The sequence below is a fragment of the Bombina bombina genome, chromosome 1 (assembly GCF_027579735.1).
Source record: "Bombina bombina isolate aBomBom1 chromosome 1, aBomBom1.pri, whole genome shotgun sequence".
NCBI classification, from domain to species: Eukaryota; Metazoa; Chordata; class Amphibia; order Anura; family Bombinatoridae; genus Bombina; species Bombina bombina.
Genome location: NC_069499.1, coordinates 1359475992 through 1359503520, shown reverse-complemented (window position 1 = coordinate 1359503520; position 27529 = coordinate 1359475992). Strand labels below are relative to the sequence as shown.

General features: G+C 40.7%; 1 protein-coding gene across 2 annotated transcripts in view; it reads left to right on the top strand.

Annotated features, from left to right (window-relative positions):
* Positions 1-27529, top strand: part of ZBTB7B (zinc finger and BTB domain containing 7B) — a 127806-nt gene that overhangs the window by 41663 nt on the left and 58614 nt on the right. For both annotated transcript variants that reach the window (XM_053703521.1, XM_053703529.1), the window contains exon 3: positions 19533-20590. In XM_053703521.1, coding sequence (XP_053559496.1) covers positions 19539-20590 — 1052 coding nt within the window. In that variant the 5' untranslated portion in view covers positions 19533-19538. The remainder of the gene's footprint in view (positions 1-19532; positions 20591-27529) is intronic.

The following is a 27529-nucleotide window of genomic DNA, read 5'->3' as shown; positions in this document are numbered from 1 at the left end:
ACAAAGGTTCTGGGTGCCCTTCTGGCGGTACTAAGACCGCGAGGAATTTCGGTAGCTCCGTACCTAGACGACATTCTAATACAAGCTTCAAGCTTTCAAACTGCCAAGTCTCATACAGAGTTAGTTCTGGCATTTCTAAGGTCGCATGGATGGAAAGTGAACGAAAAGAAGAGTTCTCTTTTTCCTCTCACAAGAGTTCCATTCTTGGGGACTCTTATAGATTCTGTAGAAATGAAGATTTATCTGACAGAAGACAGATTAACAAAGCTTCTAAATGCATGCCGTGTCCTTCATTCCATTCAACTCCCGTCAGTAGCTCAATGCATGGAGGTGATCGGCTTAATGGTAGCAGCAATGGACATAGTTCCCTTTGCACGTCTACATCTCAGACCGCTGCAATTGTGCATGCTGAGTCAGTGGAATGGGGATTACTCAGACTTGTCCCCTACTCTGAATCTGGATCAAGAGACCAGAAACTCTCTTCTATGGTGGCTTTCTCGGCCACATCTGTCCAGGGGGATGCCATTCAGCAGGCCGGACTGGACAATTGTAACAACAGACGCCAGCCTACTAGGTTGGGGCGCTGTCTGGAATTCTCTGAAGGCTCAGGGACAATGGAATCAGGAGGAAAGTCTCCTGCCAATAAACATTCTGGAATTGAGAGCAGTTCTCCATGCTCTTCTGGCTTGGCCCCAGTTAAAAACTCGGGGGTTCATCAGGTTTCAGTCGGACAACATCACGACGGTAGCTTACATCAACCATCAAGGAGGGACAAGAAGCTCCCTAGCAATGATGGAAGTATCATAGATAATTCGCTGGGCAGAGTCTCACTCTTGCCACCTGTCAGCAATCCACATCCCGGGAGTGGAGAACTGGGAGGCGGATTTCTTGAGTCGCCAGACTTTTCATCCGGGGGAGTGGGAACTTCATCCGGAGGTCTTTGCCCAAATACTTCGACGTTGGGGCAAACCAGAGATAGATCTCATGGCGTCTCGCCAGAACGCCAAACTTCCTCACTACGGGTCCAGATCCAGGGATCCGGGAGCGGTTCTGATAGATGCTTTGACAGCACCTTGGAACTTCGGGATGGCTTATGTGTTTCCACCCTTCCCGCTGCTTCCTCGATTGATTGCCAAAATCAAACAGGAGAGAGCACCAGTGATTCTAATAGCGCCTGCATGGCCACGCAGGACTTGGTATGCAGATCTAGTGGACATGTCATCCTGTCCACCTTGGTCTCTACCTCTAAGACAGGACCTTCTGATACAGGGTCCATTCAAACATCAAAATCTAACTTCTCTGAAGCTGACTGCTTGGAAATTGAACGCTTGATTTTATCAAAACGTGGTTTTTCTGAGTCGGTTATTGATACCCTGATACAGGCTAGGAAGCCTGTTACCAGAAGGATTTACCATAAGATATGGCGTAAATACCTATACTGGTGCGAATCCAAAGGTTACTCCTGGAGTAAGGTTAGGATTCCTAGGATAATGTCCTTTCTACAAGAAGGTTTAGAAAAGGGTTTATCGGCTAGCTCATTAAAGGGACAGATCTCAGCTCTGTCCATCTTGTTACACAGGCGTCTGTCAGAAAATCCAGACGTCCAGGCCTTTTGTCAGGCTTTAACTAGGATCAAGCCTGTGTTTAAAGCTGTTGCTCCGCCATGGAGTTTAAACTTAGTTCTTAACGTTTTACAGGGTGTTCCGTTTGAACCCCTTCATTCCATTGATATAAAATTGTTATCTTGGAAAGTTCTGTTTTTAATGGCTATTTCCTCGGCTCGAAGAGTCTCTGAGTTATCAGCCTTACATTGTGATTCTCCTTATCTGATCTTTCACTCAGACAAGGTAGTTCTGCGTACTAAACCTGGGTTCTTACCTAAGGTAGTCACTAACAGGAATATCAATCAAGAGATTGTTGTTCCATCCTTGTGTCCAAATCCTTCTTCAAAGAAGGAACGTCTTCTACACAATCTGGATGTAGTTCGTGCCCTCAAGTTCTACTTGCAGGCAACTAAAGATTTTCGCCAAACTTCTTCCCTGTTTGTCGTTTATTCTGGACAGAGGAGAGGTCAAAAAGCTTCTGCTACCTCTCTCTCCTTTTGGCTTCGTAGCATAATACGTTTAGCCTATGAGACTGCTGGACAGCAGCCTCCTGAAAGAATTACAGCTCATTCCACTAGAGCTGTAGCTTCCACTTGGGCCTTTAAGAATGAGGCCTCTGTTGAACAGATTTGCAAGGCTGCAACTTGGTCTTCGCTTCATACTTTTTCCAAATTTTACAAATTTGACACTTTTGCTTCTTCGGAGGCTATTTTTGGGAGAAAGGTTCTTCAGGCAGTGGTTCCTTCTGTATAATGAGCCTGCCTATCCCTCCCGTCATCCGTGTACTTTTGCTTTGGTATTGGTATCCCAGAAGTAATGATGACCCGTGGACTGATCACACATAACAGAAGAAAACATAATTTATGCTTACCTGATAAATTCCTTTCTTCTGTTGTGTGATCAGTCCACGGCCCGCCCTGTTTTAAGGCAGGTAAATATCTTTTAAATTATACTCCAGTCACCACTTCACCCTTGGTTTCTCCTTTCTCGTTGATTCTTGGTCGAATGACTGGGAGTGACGTAGAGGGGAGGAGCTATATGCAGCTCTGCTGGGTGAATCCTCTTGCATTTCCTGTTGGGGAGGAGTTATATCCCAGAAGTAATGATGACCCGTGGACTGATCACACAACAGAAGAAAGGAATTTATCAGGTAAGCATAAATTATGTTTTTCTTCCTAAGGTTGTGTCGGATCGCAACATCAATCAAGAGATTGTGGTTCCTTCCTTGTGTCCTAATCCTTCTTCATCGAAGGAACGCTTACTTCACAATTTGGATGTGGTTCGCGCCTTGAAGTTCTATCTTCAGGCTACTAAGGAGTTTAGACAATCTTCCTCCTTGTTTGTTGTCTATTCGGGGGAAGCGTAAGGGGCAGAAGGCTACTTCGACTTCCCTATCTTTTTAGTTAAGGAGTGTCATCCGTTTAGCTTACGAAACAGCGGGACATCGTCGTCCTGAGAGGATAATGGCTCATTCCACTAGCGCAGTGGCTTCCTCTTGGGCCTTTAAAAACGAGGCCTCTGTGGATCAGATTTGTAGGGCGGCTACCTGGCCCTTCTTACATACTTTTTCAAAATTTAACAAGTTTGATGTTTTTGCTTCGGCTGAAGCAGCTTTCGGGAGAAAAGTTTTGCAGGCTGAGGTGCCCTCAGAATAGAGTCCGCCTCTTCCTTTTTGTTCCCTCACGTTATTCATTCAGTGTCCTCTGGAGCTTGGGTATAGTTTTCCCAACAGTAAGGAATAAAGCCATGGACTCTGCCTATCTTAGAAAGGAAAACCTAATTTATGCTTACCAGATAAATTCCTTTCCTTATGGATAGGGAGAGTCCACGGCCCCCGTCCGTTTTTTTTTCTTGTCTATGGGCGATCTCCTATTTATTTTATACTTCGGGCACCATTTATACCCTAATGTTTCTCCTACTTTTACTTGTTCCCTCTGCAGAATGGCTGGGGTAATGAGGAAGTGGGAGGGATATATAGCCTTTGGTTGGGGTGTCACCTCCTCCTGGTGGCCAGGTGTTGTATTTTCCAACAGTAAGGAATGAAGCCGTGGACTCTCCCTATCCAGAAGGAAAGGAATTGATCTGGTAATCATAAATTATGTTTTAACAAAATAAAGTATTTTTTAATTAAGGTATGTACATCGTTTTTCTTTTTAGTCATAATGCTATTGCACACTAAAAGGACTACGGTATAGTGTAAATATAAGAATAAATTGAATGTAGTATTTAGAGGGCGCTAGGAGAAGCTAAAGATATCTTAATATGCTACCTTTAGATAGGTGTTAAAGAGAATTAGCCTTATTGAGACTGATTGTCTGTCTGTACGTATATTTATATAGACTGAACCACAAATTCAATACCTAAGGATTTCTAAATGATGACTATAGATTGGTGTGAATATAGATTAGTCTTAAAGGGCCACTAAACCCAAAATCTTTCTTTCATGATTCAGATAGAGAATAGAAATTTAAACAACATTACAATTTACTTCCATTATTTATTTTGCTTCATTTTTTAAATATCCTTAGATGAAGAAAAAGCAATGCACATGGTGAGCCAATCACACAATGCTTCTATGTGCAGCAACCAATCAGCAGCTAGTGAGCATATCTAGATATGCTTTTCATCAAAGAATATCAAGATAATAAAACAAATTAGATAATATAAGTAAATTAGAAAGATGTTTAAAATTGCATTCTCTTTCTAAATCATAAAAGAAAAAATGTGGGTGGCATGTCCCTTTTAATTTAACTGGATATGTTTATATGCAATATTCTAAAATTTACCCCAAGCAGAGTAGGCAAAGATTATTACAAATTTATTTACAAAGATATTTCAGGTTTAGTATATATTCACAATAGTAAAATTTGGGACGTCTCCCATACAAATAGGACCACTCCTAAAGAATGGCATAAGAAAATATAAAAACACACTCAAATTACAATAAAATGATAAAGCAAAAATAAATTCCAACTGATCAGGGGTCATATAGCAGATAAAATCAATGTATATGTATAAACTCTTCCAAATTAACAAACCCTATGTTAGTATAGCCAGCTATATAAATAACATATACCATTAACTGATTAAAAAATATGTATTCAGAGGTTATGAACCGCATACCACCATAGGAAAAATTATATATTGAGCCATTTTAGAACTCATCCACTTCTAATTAAATATATCTTTAAGACATACTGGTAGAAGTTAGTATTGCAGGACATAAACACACTTAAGGCGCCACTTTGAAGCGCCAAGTAAAAGCAATGTCTCTTATTGCAAGTCTCTTAACGAGTTTCCCACTTCAGATTGTGGTAGCATACGTTACTATTGCAAACATATTATTGTCAAGGTCGTAAGTGAACTGTTCCACCGGTAAGTGACACTTTGTATCAGCAGTTTTAGTTTACCTGCAGGAGCTATGCTCCTAGCTCTTGTTTCTTACCGCAGTTTTTCAAGCGTGTATTTGGCGTGTTGTGTGGCTCCTCTGTGGTGATCCTGTGACTTTACCTTATGTCACAGCTCTGATCAGCTATGTAGCGGTTCCGGTTAAGGGCTGGATTGGATACAAAAGAACTTTTCAAAAGTAATAGCAACCTTAAAAGATTGCAACACAAAGTCTCCTTGCACTTAGTGCTGATAGCACGCAAGTAGTGTTGTATAGAGCATATATTATAACCCGGGTTATTTTTAAATGTTCCACGATGTTCAAAAGATTAGACACTGGATCAGAAGTTATCCGTAGATTTGTGCCTGTGTGTTAGTAATCAGAAGTGTTCAGCCTGTATACCATCAACATGTTTCACCCTATGCTGGGCTTTTTCAAGATCCTGAAAAAGCCCAGCATAGGGTGAAACACAGGCACAAATCTACGGATAACTTCTGATCCAGTGTCTAATCTTTTGAACATCGTGGAACATTTAAAAATAACCCGGGTTATAATATATGCTCTATACAACACTACTTGCGTGCTATCAGTACTAAGTGCAAGGAGACTTTGTGTTGCAAAATTTTAAGGTTGCTATTACTTTTGAAAAGTTCTTTTGTATCCAATCCAGCCCTTAACCGGAACCGCTACATAGCTGATCAGAGCTGTGACATAAGGTAAAGTCACAGGATCACCACAGAGGAGCCACACAACACGCCAAATACACGCTTTAAAAACTGCGGTAAGAAACAAGAGCTAGGAGCATAGCTCCTGCAGGTAAACTAAAACTGCTGATACAAAGTGTCACTTACCGGTGGAACAGTTCACTTACGACCTTGAGAATAATATGTTTGCAATAGTAATGTATGCTACCACAATCTGAAGTGGGAAACTCGTTAAGAGACTTGCAATAAGAGACATTGCTTTTACTTGGCGCTTCAAAGTGGTGCCATAAGTGTGTTTATGTCCTGCAATACTAACTTCTACCAGTATGTCTTAAAGATATATTTAATTAGTGTGGATGAGTTCTAAAATGGCTCAATAATATATCATTTTTCCTATGATGGTATGCGGTTCATAACCTCTGAATACATATTTTTTAATAAGTTAATGGTATATGTTATTTATATAGCTGGCTATACTAACATAGGGTATCCACTTATCCAGATTTGTTAATTTGGAAGAATTTATACATATACATTGATTTTATCTGCTATATGACCCCTGATCAGTTGTAATTTATTTTTGCTTTATCATTTTATTGTAATTTGAGAGTGTTTTTATTTTTATATGCCATTCTGTAGGAGTGGTCCTATTTGTATGGGAGACGTCCCAAATTTTACTATTGTGAATGTATACTAAACCTGAAATATCTTTGTAAATAAATTTGTAATAATCTTTGCCTACTCTGCTTGGGGTAAATTTTATAATATTGCATATAAACATATCCAGTTAGAAATCCTTAGGTATTGAATTTGTGGTTTAGTCTATATAAATATACGTACAGACAATCACAGTCTCAATAAGGCTAATTCTCTTTAACACCTATCTAAGGTAGCATATTAAGATATCTTTAGCTTCTCCTAGCGCCCTCTAAATACTACATTCAATTTGTTCTTTAATTATATAACATACTTTGGAGGAAGGTGTGTTTTTAGAAGGGTTTGATATCTATATATTTTTTGGCCAGCGCATTACTTACTAATATATTTTTCTATAATGTAAATATAACTTTTATATGCACTACAATACAAAAAAATGAATGTGACTCACTTTATTGCTATATTCTCTTTATTGCGGTGGTCTGGAACCGAACCATCAATATCTAAGTTATCATTGATATGTATATGTGCACTACTTCTGTCACAATATGTGAGAATATCTGTGCTCCTAGATGGCAGCCCTGATTACAAAGAGGTGTAGCTTTGCCATCGGGCAACTTTTCAAGGGTTAAAATAGGAACATAGCTTTAAAGAGAGCTGCAACATCAGGAGGGAAACCAATAGTATAGTGAGAAGTAACTATTATTGAGTAGTTGTGCCCTGCAGCTTAATGTCCCTTTAAGTATTATATAATTCTAGCTTAAAGGGACAGACCTACTGTCATTGTTGCGGTTTACTGTAAAATTGATTTCCCTTACTGTGTTTTCAGAGTATAAAATGTATCAGAAATCACTCATTTGTGTTTATTTTTGTATATGAAACAGCATAACACTTTTTGTTTTGTTTTTTTGTTGGGGGTGGTGGGGGGTGTTATTCTTTTTATAGTTTCCTTATCTTACTACTCCCTCTCATACTTTCCACTGAGTGTACTTTCTTCTGCTGGCTTTGTTACATAGCTTTTCAATAGCCATGATTTTTCAGTATACAGTAGGTGGATACCACAAGCAAAAGCAGCTATTTCAAATAAAAATAGTAAAATCAGCGGGGAGGTGTACCCATTAAGGGCTAGATTAGTGTAGCACCATTTATTGCTCACACTTTAACTCCACTAGAAGTAAGTTATTTTTGTGCGTGTTGGGTAGCGCACGTATTACAAGTTGAAAGTTAAACATTTTTGCTCTAGGGCTAAGCTGAAGTGTGCAAAAAGCCAAGTTTGGGGAAAAAAACTAACATCCTTAGGAAACAAAATAAAACACACACGTGTTTGCGTGCGACTAAGACATGGAGAGTCCACAACGTCATTCTAATTACTAGTGGGATATTCACTCCTGGCCAGCAGGAGGAGGCAAAGAGCACCACAGCAAAGCTGTTAAGTGTCACTTTCCTTACCCATAACCCCCAGTCATTCTCTTTGCCTCTGTCAATGGAGGAGGTGAAGTTCTGTGTCTGAAGATATTGATTCCTTTATGGGGGGTTTTTCCCCTGCAAGCAAGGATTTGGGTTTAGCTGTGTCTATGTCAATCTCTTGAGTAAGAGTAGTGGTGGCTTTTAAGTAGATAGGAAGTGGTGAGGTGGTCCTTGCCTGGTTTCCTAACACTTTTGCTGCCCTAGTCATAAAAAGCCAAAGTTGGTTACTCTGTTCTTTCTTTTTCTACAGGTCTCTGTGAGGAGTATGTGTCCTTTCACACCTTGTAAGCTGTCGTCCTGCCTGACAGCTGGATTGCAGGTAAGTGCTTTTGTCTTCTAGATGGAGACGTGCACTTAAAGAAGATTTAGCTGCAATGTTTATTTGGGACATGTTCTATCCTTTTTATTGGCAGGGTGCAGGCACTTTACAAATGTGATTAAAGTGAAAGTAAATCCTAGCGTTTTACAAATGCTAGGATTGACTGTTGAAACAAAAAAAGGTGGACTTTCATTCATGAAGTATAAGATACTAAATGTAGAAAGCTCCTTTATTTGTTTCAGCAGCCCACGGCTAAAAAATATTTTTTGCTAAGAGGTGACGTTTTTACCTCCTTAGCCAATAGCCGTGCAGTAAATCCTGTTTGGCGACCATGGGAGCCGGATTTACCGCACGGCTATTGGCTAAGAGGTGAAAACGTCACCTCTTAGCAAAAATTTTTTTTAGCCGTGGGCTGCTGTAGCAGCTAAAAACGGCGATCGATTGAAACAAATAAAGGAGCTTTTTAAATGAAGTATCTTATACTTCATGAGTGAAAGTCCCCTTTATTTGTTTCAATAGTCAATCCTAGCGTTTGTAAAACGCTAGGATTTACTTTCACTTTAAGGAGACTAAGGGGTTAATACTTTTCTTTATGGAGCTAAAGCTTAGCTGTTATTTTTGTTTTTATTTGTGGCTCATGTATTAATTTTATTTCAAATATGGGTTTGTTTGAAAGAGACACCCTATCGGTATGTGGGATTATTTGGGCTCAAGTGGACTAACACCGCTCACTGCTAAAGGCTGATAACGATCTTTCAAGTAAAACGGTCAGTTTTCAGAAATGCACGCTTTTTCTTTTTGCTGCATAGTTTCTTGTCGGATGGTCGTGTGACTTCCGCTATTCCGCATTCAGATTTCTAAGTGGAGCGGCGTCTACTATGTTCCAACATCTCCTGTGATCACTCGATTGGCAGGAGAGTCCTTTTGACGTTTCCCACTACCAGCTTTATTACCGGAGGTCAGGTAGAACACGTCAGTCTGTCTGAGGTGTAGAGAGCCTGATTTTCATTTTGTTAGGCTATCTAATTTTTATAGTGTTATATGCTCTGAGGGTAAAGAATTTCTTAAAGTGACAGTAACAATTTTTTTTTTTTCTCAATTATTTTTGGGGAATTTTTTATTGGATAATATAGATATGAATCAAAACTCTTTCTTGTGATAAATGCTCATTTATGCCTAGAAGCACTAATTGTTTTGTCTATGCAATTTGGTGCTGCATTCTTAGCTAGAACTCTTGAATGTAAAGATAAATTGTTGCCCTCTGAGCCCAATGTCTTTCAGGATGATGCTGTTCAGGCAATACCACAGCTTTCTCCTCAAACGGCCCAAGCCTCAATGGCGTCGCATACAGTGCCCTGCAGTTCTTCTCAACCTCCTGGAGGAGTGTTTTTGCCATCAGATTTTGCTGCACAGATATCTTCTGCGGCATTATCTGCTTTTCCCATGTTGGGGAAGTGCAAGAGGAAATCTAAACATTTTTCTGATAGTAAGGTGTCTCTTGCCTCTGCTGCTGCGAAGGTTGACCTCCATCCTAAGTCTGATGAGGAGGATACTTCGATAGCTTCTGAGGGCGAAATCTCAGATTCAGACAGTATAATTCCTTTGACTGACTCTGAAGAGGTAAACTTCAGATTAAAGCTTAAATTCCTCCGTGTACTGTTAAAGGAGGTACTGGCTACTTTGGACGACTCCTATTCTTCTGTCGCTGTCAACTCTAAGAATCTAGTAAACTTAAAAAATACTATGATATTCCTTCCTCTGTGGAAATGTTAACTGTTCCAGACTGTGTGTCGGAGATCATTGCACAGGAGGGGGATAGGCCAGGGATATCTTTCTCCCGTTTTTAAAAATCTTTCCTGTTGCTGACTCCATTCGAGACTCATGGTGCACAGTGCCTAAGGAAGAAGGGACTATTTCTACTGGCTAAAAGAACCACAATTCCTATTGAGGATAGCTGTTCCTTTAAGGATCCCATGGACAAAAAGCTGGAGGCTTAATTTAAAGAAAATGTATGTTCATCAGGGACTACAATGGCAACCTGCAGTCTGTTTTGTCACAGTGGCAAGTGCAGCATCCTATTGGTGCAATGCTTTGTCAGAGTTGGTATTAGAAGAAACTCCATTGGAGGAGATCCAAGATAGGATTAAGGCCCTCAAACTAGCCAATTTCTGATGCGACCATGCAAGTTAGACTGGGAGCCAAGATGTCTGTCTTCACTGTTCTAGCCTGCAGGGCTTTGTGGCTAAAATTTTGGTCAGCTGATGTTACCTCCAATTTCAAGCTTCTGTCGCTTTCTTACAAGGGTAAGACCCTGTTTGGTCCTGGTCTGGCAGAGATGATTTCTGAAATTACAGGTGGAAAGGGGTCCTTTCTACCACAAGACAAGAAGAATAGACGATAGGGGCGTCAAATATCTAATTTTCGCTCCTTTCATAACTTTAAAGGTCCGAAGTCTTCCTCTTCCAAGCCGGAGCAGTCCAAGTCCTTTTGGAGACCCAATCAGTCTTGGAATAAGGGAAAACAATCAAAGAAGCTCTCATCTGAGACTGTCAGCATAAAGGGTCCACCCCTGGTCCAGTACTGGATCAAGTGGGGGGCAGACTTTCCTTGTTTAAACAAGATTGGATATGCGATGTCCCAGACCCTTGGGCTGTGGAAATAGTATCCCAGGGTTACAAAATAGACTTCAAGACTTGTCCTTCCAGGGATAGATTTCTCCTCTGAAGATTATCTGCAGACCAGGTAAAAAGAGAGGCATTCTTGAACTGGGTTCAGGACATTTTCTCCCTGGTAGTGATTGTTCCAGTTCCACTAAGGGAACAGAGCCTAGGATTTTATTCAAATCTGTCTGTCTGTGGTTCCCAAAAAAGAGTGAACTTTTTCTTCCCATTTTAGACCTAAAGTGTCTCAACAAATCTCTCAGGGTACTGTCCTTCAAAATGGAAACCATTCGTTCTATTCTCCCTTTGGTCCAACAGGGTCAGTTCATGACGACCATAGACCTGAAGGATGCGTATTTTCATGTTCCCATACACAGGGATCGTCACCAGTTTCTGAGATTTGATTTTCTAGACAAGCACTTTCAGTTTGTTGCTCTTCCGTTGGGCCTTGCCACAGCTCCCAGAATCTTCTCAAAGGTTCTGGGGGCTCTCTTGGCAGTTGTCGGGTCCCATGGAATTGCGGTGGCCCTTACCTGGATGACATATTGGTTCAGGCGTCATCTTTTCAACAAGCAAACTTTCATACATAAATCTTGTTGTCTTTTCTACATTCCCACGGATGGAAAGTGAATCTGGTAAAGAGTTCTCTTGTTCCAGCTACAAGGGTGGTTTTCTTAGAGACCATCATTGATTCCCTATCTATGAAGATTTTTTTGACGGAGGTCAGAAGATCCAAGCTTCTCACTTCTTGCCTCTCTCTTCAGTCTACTGTTCGGCCATCATTATCCCAATGTATGGAGGTAATTGGTCTGATGGTCACTTCCATGGACATCATTCCCTTTGATCGATTCCATTTTAGAGTTCTGCAACTATGCATGCTCAGACAATGAAATGGAGATCATTCGGATCTGTCTCAGAGGATAGAGCTAGACCAGTTGACAAGAAGACTCTCTATCAGGGTGGATTTCTCAGGATCATCCTGTCTCAGGGCACATACTTCCGGAGAACCTCCTGGGTGATTGTGACCACGGATGCCAGACTGCTAGGCTGGGGAGCAGTCTGGGACTCGTTAAAGGCTCAGGGCCTATGGACTCGGGAGGAGTCTTCTCTCCCAATAAACATCTTGGAGTTGAGAGCAATCTTCAATGCCCTGATGGCTTGGCCTCAGTTATCCTTAGTCCGGTTTATCAGGTTCCAGTCGGACAACATCACCTCAGTGGCTTATATCAATCACCAGCGAGGAATTCTGAGTTCCTTGGCTATGAAGGAGGTGACTGATTCTGCAGTGGGTGGAAGCTCACAAGTGTCTATTTGCCATCCACATTCCAGGAGCGGACAACTGGGAGGCGGATTTCTTGAGACGGACCTTTCATCCCGTGAAGTGGGCTCTCCATCCGTAGGTGTTCTCCAGGTTAACCCTCAAGTGGGGGTTGCCGGAGTTGGATCTGATGGTGTCTTGTCAGGACGCCAAGCTTCCATGGTATGGTTCAAGGTCAAGAGATCCTCAGGCCGCCCTGATAGATGCTCTGGCAGTTCCTTGGGATTTCGGTCTAGCATACCTGTTTCCTCCGTTTTGCTCTCCTTCCACGAGTCATTGCTCGTATCAAACAGAAGAGAACATCTGTAATTCTAATAGCTCCTGCATGACCTCGCAGGATCTGGTTTGCAGACCTGGTGAGGATGTCCTCTTTCTCCTTGGAGGTTACCTCTGAGGAAGGACCTTCTAACTCAGGGTCCTTTCCTCCATCCAAATATTGTTTCTGTGAAGCTGACTGCATGGATATTGAACGCTTAGTTCTTGCTAAGTGTGTTTTTTTGTTTTTTTTTAGTCAGTCATTGATACTATGATTCAGGCTAGCAAGCCTGTTACTTGTAAGATTTACCATAAGGTAAAGTAAATCTATATGCGTGAATCAAAGGGCTTCAATCTTTTTGTCAGGCCCTGGCTAGAATCAGGCCTGTTTTTAAACCATTTACTCCTCCTTGGAGCCTTAACCTAGTTCTTAGAGTTTTGCAGCAGGCTCCGTTTTTAACCAATGCATTCTATAGATATTAAGCTGTTATTTTGGAAGGTTTTGTTTCTTATTTTTTCTGCTCGGAGAATTTCTGAACTCTTGGCTTTGCAGTGCAATTCACGTTGCCTTATTTTTCATGCGCATAAGGCGGTCCTTCGTACTAAATTGGGGTTTCTCCCTAAGGTGGTTTCGTATAGAAATATTAATCAGGAAATTGTTGTTCCTTCTCACTGTCCTAGACTCCTAATACTTCCTCTCATAAGGAACGTTTGTTGCACAACTTGGATGTGGTGCGCTCAAAAATTCTACCTTCAGGCTACTTAGGATTTTCTCCAGTCTTCTGCCCTTTTTGTTTGTTTCTCTGGAAAATGGAAGGGTCAGAAGGCTACTTCTACTTATCTTTCCCTCTGGTTGAGAAGTATGATTTGTTTGGTTTTGAGACTGCTGGACAGCAGCCTCCTGAGAGACTTACAGCTCATTCCTCTAGGGCTGTCTCCTCTTCTTGGGCTTTCAAAAATGAAGCTTCTGTGCAACAGATTTGCAATGCTGTAACTTGGTCCTCTCTGCATACTTTTTCCAAATTCTACAAATTTGATACTTTTTTCCTTGGCTGAGGCTTCCTTTTGGGAGAAAGGTTCTTCAAGCGGTGGTGCCTTCTGTTTAGGGCCGCCTATCTTATTCTCCCTCTCTGTTCATTCCGTGTCCTCTAGCTTGGGTATTGGTTCCCACTAGTAAGTGGAATGACGTCGTGGACTCCCCATGTCCGGAAATACATTTATCAGGTAAACATTTTTTTATTTTTTTATTTTTTATTTCCATGCAACTTTTTATTCGATCTTCACCGTTAACCAGAGCTGTGAAGTTGCCCTTAATCAACGCGCATTAAATTGAATTGCGCTCAAGTGAAGATATATTTACCTTCAACTTGACATAAGGGCGCTACTTCTGACGCTCGCAAACACCCGCAATAAAACCTTCTGTAGAGCCGTTTGGATTTTTTTTACTTTTCAGCAGGAGGTAGGTTTAACTTGCCTTGGTGATGCTTCTTTCTAGAGGGGGGAAAAAAATACTTATTTGAGTTATGATGGAGATAAAACCCTAAGATTAAAATCCTCTATTGCATGTAAGTAAACATGCCTTTTGCTGACGAGTCAAAAAAACACGAAAAAACGGCTGTCCAAAAGTGGTTTCTCTTGCTGCATCCTACTCCATAAAGGGATTGCTGTGTTTAATACAGTGCTTGGAAGCAAAATCTGTGAGATATTGTGTGTGTGTGTGTGTATATAATATTATATATAATTTGCATATCTTACCCAGAGTTCCCTGGCGCATTGGTAACAATGTATAGTGTACTTGTGTAAAGCAAGTAGGGATACTTGCCTATATTAACTTTTATATTTACTTTTGTCTGTTTAGCTAGTAGATTAATCGTAAACAGATTACAGTAATATTATTTAATTTCAAATTTGAAGTATTTACCTTTTTGACAGGTAATAAAGTATATACTGCTATATCTAGATTGAAGATGTTTCCAATAACCCTTTTTTTGGCATGAATTTCTGAGGAGCGTTTAAGGTCTGGTGAAGTATTTTATTCTTGACGTTATAGCACCATGTACTGCAGTTCTGGGTTGCTGTGCCTGGGTGAAAATGTATTTTTAGTTCATCCAAACATTCTTTGATAGTTCTTTCTATTAACTTTTTTTAATGTCTTATTTGCCATTGTGCAGTCCCTATAGGTCAGCGGTCATCTAGGCTTGTGCAGGTTTCATTTTAAGACTTTATTACTTAGCATAGTTTGTTCACATAATGTTTAGTCACTTATAACAGATTTTTTTTTTTTCTCCCTCGTCAGGTGAAAGTCTCCATAAGCTGATGGTTGACAGGGTGCATGTGCTCAATGGGAAGGAGGTTTCTGCAGACAAACATGATTGTTTGTTTGTTTTTGGTTGGAGACAAGATTTTGGATTTGGTCAAGAGAGGTGGTGACAGTAGTTGGGGCCCCTTCTGTTCACTGCAGTCTTACAATTCATAAAGCTTTGTGTGTTATCTGGTGGCCATAAATACAAATCTGTGTAATTTCTGCAATTCATATTCTGGGTCATATGAACTCCCAGACAGATTTCTGTAAAGTTGTCAGAAGATTAAACCATTGAGGAGGAAATACTAGAATAAAGGGTGTGGTAGAGAGTCAGAATATGAATAAAGAGCAATACCGGTGGTCATGAGTTAACATTTTATTGTGATGAACCATGTCAAATGCAGAAGAAGGGACAGATAGAATTATGGAGAAGTGGCATTTTGTTATGAGAGTAAGAAGGTCATGTAAGTAGTGTATTGAGCAAGAGTCAGATTATATACGGTCCATTAAAGAGTAGAACAAACAAGGATAAGTGGTTGTACACTATACTTACTAGTCATTTTGAATTGGGGACTTAAAGGGACATTCCAGCCAAAATTAGAATACACATGGATGCATTTGTTTTGCCTAGAAGCATTTTTGTAATATACATGTATTAGCAAAAATGCTTCTAATAAAAGCTATAGTTGTTTCAAAAGTGTATTTAAGTATGCACCGTGCACCAGCATTTTAAACACAGCACAACAGGTGCTTGTACCATCTGGTAATGACTCAATTTGTTAATTACTGACAGGATACAAGCCCCACGGGGGTTCTAAGCAGCTGCAGTATTTAAAATGCTGGTACCCTGAGAATATCTAGCTATGCTTCACATGCACGTGCAGAAAAAAATGTTAACACTAAAACAGTGATGACTTTTTACTAGAAGCATTTTTTCCAAAATATGCGTTTCAAATATGTTTTCTATTCAAAGATGTAACTCATCTTTATGTATTTAAATTTTGACCGAAATGTCCCTTTAAGCTGGTATTTGTAAGGCAGTTAGAGGCTTTTTTAGAATATTAATTATTTGAAATGCGGCATTGGAAACCAGGTTGTATATTCTAAACCTTCTCTAATGATTTCTCTACAAAACTCAAAATTTAAACTCAGTGGCTTTACTTGTTTAAAGGGACACTGAACCCAGATATTTTCTTTCATGATTCAGATAGAGCATAACATTGTAATCAACTTTCTAATTTACTCCTATTATCAATTTTTCTTTGTTCTCTTGCTATCTTTATTTTAAAAGCAGGAATGTTAAATCTTAGCAGCCAGCTCATTTTAGGTTCAGCACCATGGATAGCGCTTGCTTATTGGAGGCTTACATTTACCCACCAATAAGCAAGCATAACCCAGGTTCTCAACCAAAAATGGGCCAGCTCCTAGGCATCACATTCCTGCTTTTTAAATAAAGATAGCAAGAGAACGAAGAAAAATTGATAATAGGAATAAATTAAAAGTTGTTTAAAATTGCATGCTCTATCTGAACGATGAAAGAAAAAAAAAAAAAATGGGTTTAGTGTCCCTTTAAGGATGAGGTGAGTTACTCTGGGAGTTAGTTTTAGAGTTGTTGGGAGGATGATTATGAAGATGATGGCAAAGTGTTGAAGAGTATGAGTGATGGGGGAAGACATCTGGGGTTGAAAGACACTATTTTGAGCTAATATATTTTAAAAAGTGTTGGCAGAAGTGAAGAATATATACATCTAATTTGGTTAAGAATGTAATTTCCTCCTGGTGTGCTCCAAGGTGCAAATGCATTTTTCGAGCTAAATTATTTCTCTGGAGTACAATTGGTTGTACTTAAGTTGGTGTGTAGCGCATGTTAATAGGTGTGGTCATTTGTAGTGTTGAAAGTAATGAGGTCTAGTCAGATGTTTGTAATGTTAGTAATTCTGAAGCATGGTTCCACCTCTATTCTGTTGTTGACAGGAACATTAATGTAGGTGTGAAGAGGATTTGCTCAGAAAATGGGAAGAAATAGCTGGCTAAGTTTAGGATTGTGCTCAGTCAAGAAAAAAAAAACGTGTTGTCACGGTGTAGGAGAAACAATATAAGAAAGATGAAGGAATTTTGAGGCAGCAAGACTGTCAGTAAGGGTATTAAAATCCCAACGCATTAGTGTTGGCATTTTAGAAAAACTGAGGCGGCCAGGCAACAAAGTGGGCAAAGTTCATTTAGGTTGGTAGATCAAAACATGCTTAGAGGGGAGAAAAGAGATTACTGTTATTGATTTTAAAGGGACATTAATGATTATGTAATACAAACAAAAGGGGTGCTAAAGAAAGACTGATATGTTGATGATTAACAATTATCAATCTACCAAGTCTGTTATACAATGTAATGTATAATCATGACAATAGTAATTTTGTACATACAAAATACAAGAGTCCAGAGAAAAGTCCCAGATTTAGCAAGATGCACTTCTAAGGTGTAGGGAAGTCCTCTTTAAATATAGGAAGATATATATGGCTGCCTCCTCCTCACCGACTGATCCGGGTTACAACTGTAGAATATAAAGAAGAATAGAGGGGCGCCTCATGTGCAGGATCATCAAGTGTATATATGAGTACAATACAAAAATGAGCCAAATGGATACTCACATATTAGTAGAGCACACCCATGTACTAGTAGGTGCAGGCCGTAGAATTATCGGGTGTAATAGCTCACCCACAGCTAGGACTTCCTATGTGCTGCAGTGAATATATAAAGCATAAAGAGAAGGCACTATATGTGCAGATCAATCAATATGACTATAACAATTTTGAAGATGCCAAATGGGTACTCACATACTGTCCAAGCACACCAATGTGCTGGTAGGAGCAGGCTGGCAGATTTCACATAGGTGTCAGCTCACCCCCAAGAGCAAGATCCAGGTGCAAGGGAGTACTGGTAAAAGTGCTCCAAAATCGCTGAACACAGGCAGGTAGGCAAGGTGTTTCCACTTAAAGTTGTTTTTATACATAAAAAGTGGTGTTTTATTAAAAAAAGATTTAAAAACAAAGTACAAAGAGTGAAATTAGGGGTATTCAAATATTCTCCTATACATGCAACGTGTTTCTCGGCTCTAGGGCCATTTCCTCAGGCATAACTCTTGGGGGTGAGCTGACACCTATCTGAAATCTGCCAGCCTGCTCCTACCAGCACATTGGTGTGCTTGGACAGTATGTGAGTACCCATTTGGCATCTTCAAAATTGTTATAGTCATACTGATTGATCTGCACATATAGTGCCTTCTCTTTATGCTTTATATATTCACTGCAGCACATAGGAAGTCCTAGCTGTGGGTGAGCTATTACACCCGATAATTCTACAGCCTGCACCTACTAGCACATGGGTGTGCTCTACTAATATGTGAGTATCCATTTGGCTCATTCTTGTATTGTACTCATATATACACTTGATGATCCTGCACATGAGGCGCCCCTCTATTCTTCTTTATATTTTAAAGGGATGCCCCCATCTTGTGGAATTCCCTGCCTCGCACCATAAGACTCTCCCCTAGTTTTAACAGCTTCAAGCACTCCCTAAAAACTTTACTATTCAGGGATGCATACAACCAACACTAACCTTTCCTAACGCCATTGCTTTCCCCTTGAACCCCTTAGATTGTAAGCCTATGGGCCCAGCTGTTTACAGATCGCTTCATAAGAGCAGACTACAACAGTGAAACTCTCAGCAGGGCCCTCTACCCACTTGACCCCTACAAAAGCTATCCTGTACACCGACTATGTTTACAGCGCTGCGGAATCTGTTGGCGCTCTACAAATACCTGATGATGATAATAATAATATTAAACACTTTGAGAGAGTACTATAAAATGATAAATCATATATATATACATATATATATATATATATATATATATATATATATATATATATATATATATATATATATATATATAAAAATAATACACACACACACTCTGCAATGTACTTTGATAATTTATTTTTTCCCCTTTTCCTGCAATTCCATTCTGAAATTGTGAGCTTTTCTGTTCCTGTTAGAAATGGAAGTGCATAACCGTTATACTGCACACTCTGGTGACCTATTTAAATCTGCCTCTAATTGGCCACAGCAGAGAAATTACAACATGGCAGCTTCTATTGTTTTATAGACATTAAAATGTTACACTTATTTTACATTTAAACAACTTAATGAAACTTTAAAACATACATCTACATGTTGTTCTCATACTAATCTTTTTTTTTTTTTTTTATGTATCATTCTATCTAGCATTTATTTAATGTGTAATGTCCCTTTAAAACAGGGTGCATAAAGTGGTAGGACCAGTAAGGGGTATTCAAAAATGCACCTCCTTGTCTCTTAAAGGGATATTTAAACCCTGTTTGTGTTGGCTTCTAACAGTTCAAGAGCTCATTTACATATGGCTCAGTGTATCACGTAGCAGGGTCAGACAAACTGCACTATATGTAGAGAGACACAGAATTGATACATTGAGTTATACTTTAACATTAACATTAAAATACAAACACTATTTTTGCATATCTCAATTCAATTTTCACTGTTTTCCTATATAGAAAATATACAGTAATCAAACATAAAGGACCCAGAAGTAAAATTCTAGCAGGGTGGCATAGTGGCTGCTGGGATGTATGTGTTCCACCTTAAACCCACACTTAACAAAAAAATATAATAATTGATAGATTATAGATACATCTCTGTCTGTCTACAGAGAGAGAGAGATGGGTAATTCAAATATTTTTATGCCAAACCATAGCACTTTTTCTCAAAACACTGAAAAGGAATCAATTTTGATCTTTTTTTTTTTTTTTTTTTCTCCCTCTAACAGGAGACCATGGCAAGCTCAGAGGATGAGCTGATTGGGATCCCATTCCCAGAGCACAGCAGTGACATTCTCAGCAGTTTGAATGAGCAGCGGCACCGTGGTGTATTATGTGACATCACCATCAAGACTCGAGGACTGGAGTACCGTACCCACCGTGCAGTACTTGCTGCATGTAGCCACTATTTTCGCAAGATGTTCACAGGGACGCAGGCTTGTGCTTCCCGACGGGAGGTGTGCCATCTGGACTTCCTTAAACCAGATGCCTTGGGGGCTCTGCTTGACTTTGCTTATACAGCTACACTGACCATCAGCAATGCCAACATGCGTGATGTTCTCCGTGCTGCAAGGCTGCTTGAGATTCCTTGTGTGGTGGAGGCATGTGTTGAGATTCTACAGTGTAATGGTAATCGGGAAGAGATGGGAGGAGATGCAGAAGATCTGGAAGGATTCTTACGGGCTCGGCAGTATTTGGAATGCTATATCACTCAGGAAACTGGGGAGGATACAACACCTCCACCAGAGACTGACAGCCATCCACTGTCTCTTACCATGCCACATTCTGAGAAGCCAGTGCAACTAATCCCTCGAAGGCGCAGGAAGAAGTTCCTGCAAGTTAGGCCTAATAGAAGGCCAGAGAATGGCAGCCCATACTGGGCAGAGGAGGAGACTGCAGAGCGAGTAGCTAGCCCTGCAGAAACCCGATCTCCAGCAGAGGTGCCCTCTAATGACAGTAACTTGGGTTATGAGAGATACATCACTGGCAATGGGCTTCCAAGTCAGACGGTTTTCATACCACCCTCCCCACCTGAGGAGATAATGTCTGATGAGGAACCCTCTGACATGGGGGTCCTGCTCCCACTGGACCCCGAGAATCCAGAGCTTGCACCTGGGGGGATAGATGACCCGGATAAGCTTGTGAGGAAAAGGAGGTCCCAAATGCCCCAAGAGTGCCCAGTGTGCCATAAGATAATTCATGGTGCTGGCAAACTACCACGACACATGCGCACACACACAGGGGAAAAGCCTTTTGTGTGCCAAGTCTGTGGAGTCAGATTCACAAGGTGAGTTGAGAGCAAATCTTTATTTTTATACCTCCTGTTGTTCACTTTCAATTTCTCTGTAGTTAATAAGTTTATTCACTTCAGGAGTATATGTCGAGGTCTGTTTTTTTTTTAAATTTATATTTACCTATCAAAACTATATATTGTTTCTCTTGTAAGGTGTATCCAGTCCACGGATCATCCATTACTTGTGGGATATTCTCATTCCCAACAGGAAGTTGCAAGAGGACACCCACAGCAGAGCTGTCTATATAGCTCCTCCCCTAACTGCCATATCCAGTCATTCTCTTGCAACTCTCAACAAACATGGAGGTAGTAAGAGAGAAGTGGTGAAATGTAGCTGTTATTTTACTTCAATCAAAAGTTTATAATTTTTAAATGGTACCGGAGTTGTACTATTTTGTTCCAGGCAGAAAAATAGAAGAATCTGCCTGTGATTTCTATGATCTTAGCAGGTTGTAACTAAGATCCATTGCTGTTCTCACACATGACTGAAGAGAGAGATAACTTCAGCGGAGGAATGGCGTGCAGGATATCCTGCTATGAGGTATGTGAAGTTAAGATTTTTCTAGAAGATGTGAATGCTAGAAAATGCTGCTGTTGCCAAATTTATGTAAGGTAAGCCTGAATACAGTGATTTAATAGCGACTGGTATCATGCTTACTTTCTGAGGTAATACTCTTTTATATTTACGTTTGCTGACATGTTTAAACGTTTTTATATATACTTTGGTGATAAAACTTTATTGGGGCCTAGTTTTTTCCACATGGCTGGCTTAAATTTGCCTAGAAACAGTTTCCTGAGGCTTTCCACTGTGTTAAGGCCTACAGCAAGGCTGTGGCAGTTTGGTGTGACTGTTTAAAAATGTCTAGATCGTTTTTTTTGACCGGTTTTTGAACTAAGGGGTTAATCATCCATTTGCAAGTGGGTGCAATGCTCTGTTAGCCTATTATACACACTGTGTAAAAATTTTGTTTGATTTACTGCCTTTTTTCACTGTTTTTCAAATTCTGACAAAATTTGTTTCTCTTAAAGGCACAGTACCGTTTATTATATTTGCTTGTTAACTTGATTTAAAGTGTTTTCCAAGCTTGCTAGTCTCATTGCTAGTCTGTATAAACATGTCTGACATAGAGGAAACTCCTTGTTAATTATGTTTAAAAGCCATTGTGGAGCCCCCTCTTAGAATGTGTACCAAATGTACTGATTTCACTTTAAGCAATAAAGATCATATTCTGTCTTTAAAAAATTTATCACCAGAGGAATCTGACGAGGGGGAAGTTATGCCGACTAACTCTCCCCACGTGTCAGATCCTTTGACTCCCGCTCAAGGGACTCGCGCTCAAATGGCGCCAAGTACATCTAGGGCGCACATAGCGTTTACTTTACAAGACATGGCGGCAGTCATGGATAATACACTGTCAGCGGTATTAGCCAGACTACCTGAATTTAGAGGAAAGCGAGATAGCTCTGGAGTTAGACGAAATACAGAGCATACTGACGCTTTAAGAGCTATGTCTGATAATGCCTCACAATATGCAGAAGCTGAAGAAGGAGAGCTTCTTTCTGTGGGTGATATTTCTGACTCAGGGAAAATGATGCAACCTGATTCTGATATTTCTACATTTTAAATTTAAGCTTGAGCACCTCCGCGTGTTACTCAGGGAGGTTTTAGCTGCTCTGAATGACTGTGATACAATTGCAGTGCCAGAGAAATTGTGTAGACTGGATAAATACTATGCAGTGCCGGTGTGTACTGATGTTTTTCCAATACCTAAAAGGTTTATAGAAATTATTACTAAGGAATGAGATAGACCAGGTGTGCCGTTCTCTCCCCCTCCTATTTTTAGAAAAAAGTTTCCAATAGACGCTACCACACGGGACTTATGGCAGACAGTTCCTAAGGTGGAGGGAGCAGTTTCTACTCTAGCAAAGCGTACTACTATCCCTGTCGAGGACAGTTGTGCTTTCTTAGATCCAATGGATAAAAAGTTAGAGGGTTACCTTAAGAAAATGTTTATTCAACAAGGTTTTATCCTACAGCCCCTTGCATGCATTGCTCCTGTCACTGCTGCTGCGGCGTTCTGGTTTGAGTCTCTGGAAGAGGCTCTACAGGTAGAGACTCCATTGGATGACATACTTGACAAGCTTAGAGCACTTAAGCTAGCCAATTCTTTTTTTTCTGATGCCATTGTTCATTTGACTAAACTAACGGCTAAGAATTCTGGTTTTGCTATCCAGGCGCGCAGAGCGCTATGGCATGGTCAGCTGACGTTACTTCAAAGCCTAAGCTGCTTAACATTCCCTTCAAGGGGCAGACCCTATTTGGGCCTGGTTTGAAGGAGATTATTGCTGATATCACTGGAGGAAAAGGTCATGCCCTTCCTCAGGATAGGTCCAAATCAAGGGCCAAACAGTCTAATTTTCGTGCCTTTCGAAACTTCAAGGCAAGTGCGGCATCAACTTCCTCTAATGCAAAACAAGAGGGAACTTTTGCTCAGTCCAAGACGGTCTGGAGACCTAACCAGACCTGGAACAAGGGTAAGCAGGCCAAAAAGCCTGCTGCTGCCTCTAAGACAGCATGAAGGAACGGCCCCCTATCCGATAACTGATCTAGTAGGGGGCAGACTTTCGCTCTTCGCCCAGGCGTGGGCAAGAGATGTTCAGGATCACTGGGCGTTGGAAATTATATCCCAGGGATATCTTCTGGACTTCAAGGCTTCCCCCCCCCCCCCCCCAAAAGGGGGATTTCACCTTTCACAATTATCTGCAAACCAGATAAAGAGAGAGGCATTCTTACACTGTGTACAAGACCTCCTAGTTATGGGAGTGATCCATCCAGTTCCAAAGGAGGAACAGGGACAGGAATTTTACTCAAATCTGTTTGTAGTTCCCAAAAAAGAGGTAACCTTCAGACCAATTTTGGATCTAAAGATCTTAAACAAATTCCTCAGAGTTCATCATTCAAGATGGAGACTATTTGTACCATCCTACCTATGATCCAGGACGGTCAATACATGACTACAGTGGATTTAAAGGATGCTTATCTTCACATTCCGATACACAAAGATCATCATCGGTTTCTCAGGTTTGCCTTCCTAGACAGGCATTACCAGTTTGTAGCTCTTCCCTTTGGGCTAGCTACAGCCCCAAGAATTTTTACGAAGGTTCTGGGGTCGCTTCTGGCGGTCCTAAGGCCGCAGGGAATAGCAGTGGCCCCTTATTTAGACGACATCCTAATTCAGGCGTCAAACTTCCAAATTGCCATTGTCTCATACGGACATAGTGTTGGCATTTCTGAGGTCGCATGGGTGGAAGGTGAACGAGGAAAAGAGTTCTCTATCCCCCCTTACAAGAGTTTCCTTCCTAGGGACTCTGATAGATTCTTTAGAAATGAAAATTTACCTGACTGAGTCCAGGTTATCAAAACTTCTAAATTCTTGCCGGGTTCTTTATTCCATCCCTCGCCCTTCGGTGGCTCAGTGCATGGAAGTAATCGCTTAATGGTAGCGGCAATGGACATAGTGCCATTTGCACGCCTACATCTCAGACCGCTGCAACTCTGCATGCTCAGTCAGTGGAATGGGGATTACACAGATTTGTCCCCTCTACTAAATCTGGATCAAGAGACCAGGGATTCTCTTCTCTGGTGGCTATCTCGGGTCCATCTGTCCAAAGGTATGACCTTTCGCAGGCCAGATTGGACAATTGTGACGACAGATGCCAGCCTTCTAGGTTGGGGTGCAGTCTGGAACTCCCTGAAGGCTCAGGGATCGTGGACTCAGGAGGAGTCACTCCTTCCAATAAACCATTCTGGAACTAAGAGCGATATTCAATGCTCTTCAGGCTTGGCCTCATTTAGCGACAATGAGGTTCATCAGATTTCAGTCGGACAACATCACGACTGTGGCTTACATCAACCATCAAGGGGGAACAAGGAGTTCCCTAGTGATGTTAGAAGTCTCAAAGATAATTCGCTGGGCAGAGATTCACTCTTGCCACCTATCAGCTATCCATATCCCAGGTGTAGAGAACTGGGAGGCGGATTTTCTAAGTCGTCAGACTTTTCATCCAGGGGAGTGGGATCTCCATCCGGAGGTGTTTGCTCAATTGGTTCATCGTTGGGGCAAACTAGAACTGGATCTCATGGCGGCTCGCCAGAACGCCAAGCTTCCTTGTTACGGATCCAGGTCCAGGGACCCCATGGCAACGCTGATAGATGCTCTAGCAGCGCCTTTGTCCTTCAACCTGGCTTATGTGTTTCCACCGTTTCCTCTGCTCCCTCGTCTGATTGCCAAAATCAAGCAGGAGAGAGCATCGGTGATCTTGATAGCGCCTGCGTGGCCACGCAGGACTTGGTATGCAGATTTGGTGGACATGTCATCCTTTTCACCATGGACTCTGCCGCTGAGACAGGACCTTCTACTTCAAGGTCCTTTCAACCATCCAAATCTAATTTCTCTGAGGCTGACTGCCTGGAGATTGAACGCTTGATTTTATCAAAGCGTGGTTTCTTTGAGTCAGTCATTGATACCTTAATTCAGGCACGAAAGCCTTTCACCAGTAAAATCTATCATAAGATATGGCGGAAATATCTTTATTGGTGTGAATCCAAGGGCTACTCATGGAGTAAAGTCAGGATTCCCAGGATATTATCTTTTCTCCAAGAAGGATTGGAGAAAGAATTGTCAGCTAGTTCCTTTAAAGGGACAGATTTCTGCGCTATCTATTCTTTTGCACAAGCGTCTGGCGGATGTCCCAGACGTTCAGGCATTTTGTCAGGCTTTAGTTAGAATCAAGCCTGTGTTTAAACCTGTTGCTCCACCATGGAGTTTAAATTTGGTTCTTAAAGTTCTTCAAGGGGTTCCGTTTGAACCTCTTCATTCCATAGATATCAAACTTTTATCTTGGAAAGTTCTTTTTTTGGTAGTTATTTCCTCGGCTCGTAGAGTTTCCGAGTTATCTGCCTTACAATGTGATTCTCCTTATCTGATCTTCCATGCAGATAAGGTAGTTCTGCGTACCAAACCTGGGTTTTTACCTAAGGTGGTATCTAATAAGAATATCAATCAAGAGATTGTTGTTCCGTCTTTGTGTCCTAATCATTCTTCAAAGAAGGACCGTCTATTACACAATCTGGACGTGGTTCGTGCTTTAAAGTTTTACTTACAAGCTACTAAAGATTTTCATCAAACATCTGCTTTGTTTGTTGTCTACTCTGGACAGAGGAGAGGTCAAAAGGCTTCGGCAACCTCTTTCTTTTTGGCTAAGAAGCATAATCCGCTTAGCTTATGAGACTGCTGGCCAGCAGCCTCCAGAAGGATTACAGCTCATTCTACTAGAGCTGTGGCTTCCACATGGGCCTTTAAAAATGAGGCTTCTGTTGAACAGATCTGCAAGGCGGCGACTTGGTCTTCGCTTCATACTTTTTCAAAATTCTACAAATTTGATACTTTTGCTTCTTCGGAGGCTATTTTTGGGAGAAAGGTTTTACAGGCAGTGGTACCTTCCGTTTAAGTACCTGCCTTGTCCCTCCCTTCATCCGTGTACTTTAGCTTTGGTATTGGTATCCCACAAGTAATGGATGATCCGTGGACTGGATACACCTTACAAGAGAAAACATAATTTATGCTTACCTGATAAATTTATTTCTCTTGTGGTGTATCCAGTCCACGGCCCGCCCTGTCATTTTAAGGCAGGTATTTTTTAATTTTAAACTACAGTCACCACTGCACCCTATGGTTTCTCCTTTCTCTGTTTGTTTTCGGTCGAATGACTGGATATGGCAGTTAGGGGAGGAGCTATATAGACAGCTCTGGTTTGGGTGTCCTCTTGCAACTTCCTGTTGGGAATGAGAATATCCCACAAGTAATGGATGATCCGTGGACTGGATACACCACAAGAGAAATAAATTTATCAGGTAAGCATAAATTATTTTTAGTAGACAACCCAAAGAATGGATCTATGCCCATTTTGATATATTTCATGCCACAATTTCAACCTCAAATGTGACCAAATAAAAAATCGTTAACTTTTTCACAAACTTTAGGTTTCTCACTAAAATTATTTATATACCGCTTGTGCAATCATGGCACAAATGGTTGTAAAAGCTTCTCTGGGATCCCCTTTGTTCAGAAATAGCAGACATTTATGGCTTTGCCATTGCTTTTTAGTAAGTAAAAGGCCGCTAATTGCAGCTGCGCACCACTTTTAGTATTAGCAGTAAAGAGGTTAATCAAGTAGGTTGTAAGGTTAAAGGGACAGTACACTGTAAAATTGTTTTTCCATAAATGTATTTTAAATGACTTGTTATACCAACTGCAGAGTATAACATATTTGAGAAATTGCATTTTCGGGTATATTTGTGTATCTGAAGTAGCTGGTTGTGTGCTTTGAAACCGCAGCCTATTACAATGGGTTGAGCTTCAGGTAATATCAGATCTCATTATGTTATCACTTTCATGTAAACAGAATTGCTTCCTTATCTTATATTTGTCTGGAACACCAAAGCTCAATACATAGAGAGAACAATGGAAAATTATGATTTTATTACTTAACTATCATGCCCCCCACTGAGGGTGTAATCTCTTCTGCTGACTGTGTTTACTTAGGCTTGTCAATAGCGTATACGCAAGTATCAAAACTTTCAGTATCGGTTGGGAAACCACAAGCTAAATCGGCTATTTCAAATGCTGAAATATGAGTAAAGGAGCTACTTGCAACCAATTTAATATATTCTAGCAGGTAAAAAGGATCATTGGGAATAATTTAAAGGGGAGAAAGTTTTTGGGTGAACTGTCCCTTTTTAATTTTAGCTTTATTGTAGAGATTACCCTCCCACCTGACACTTCCCACCCCCACTGGTCACCCCCATCTTAAGTACTAACTAGCAGACTGTCTGCCAGTATGCAGTTTTAGGGCTCCATGTACTAAGCAGTC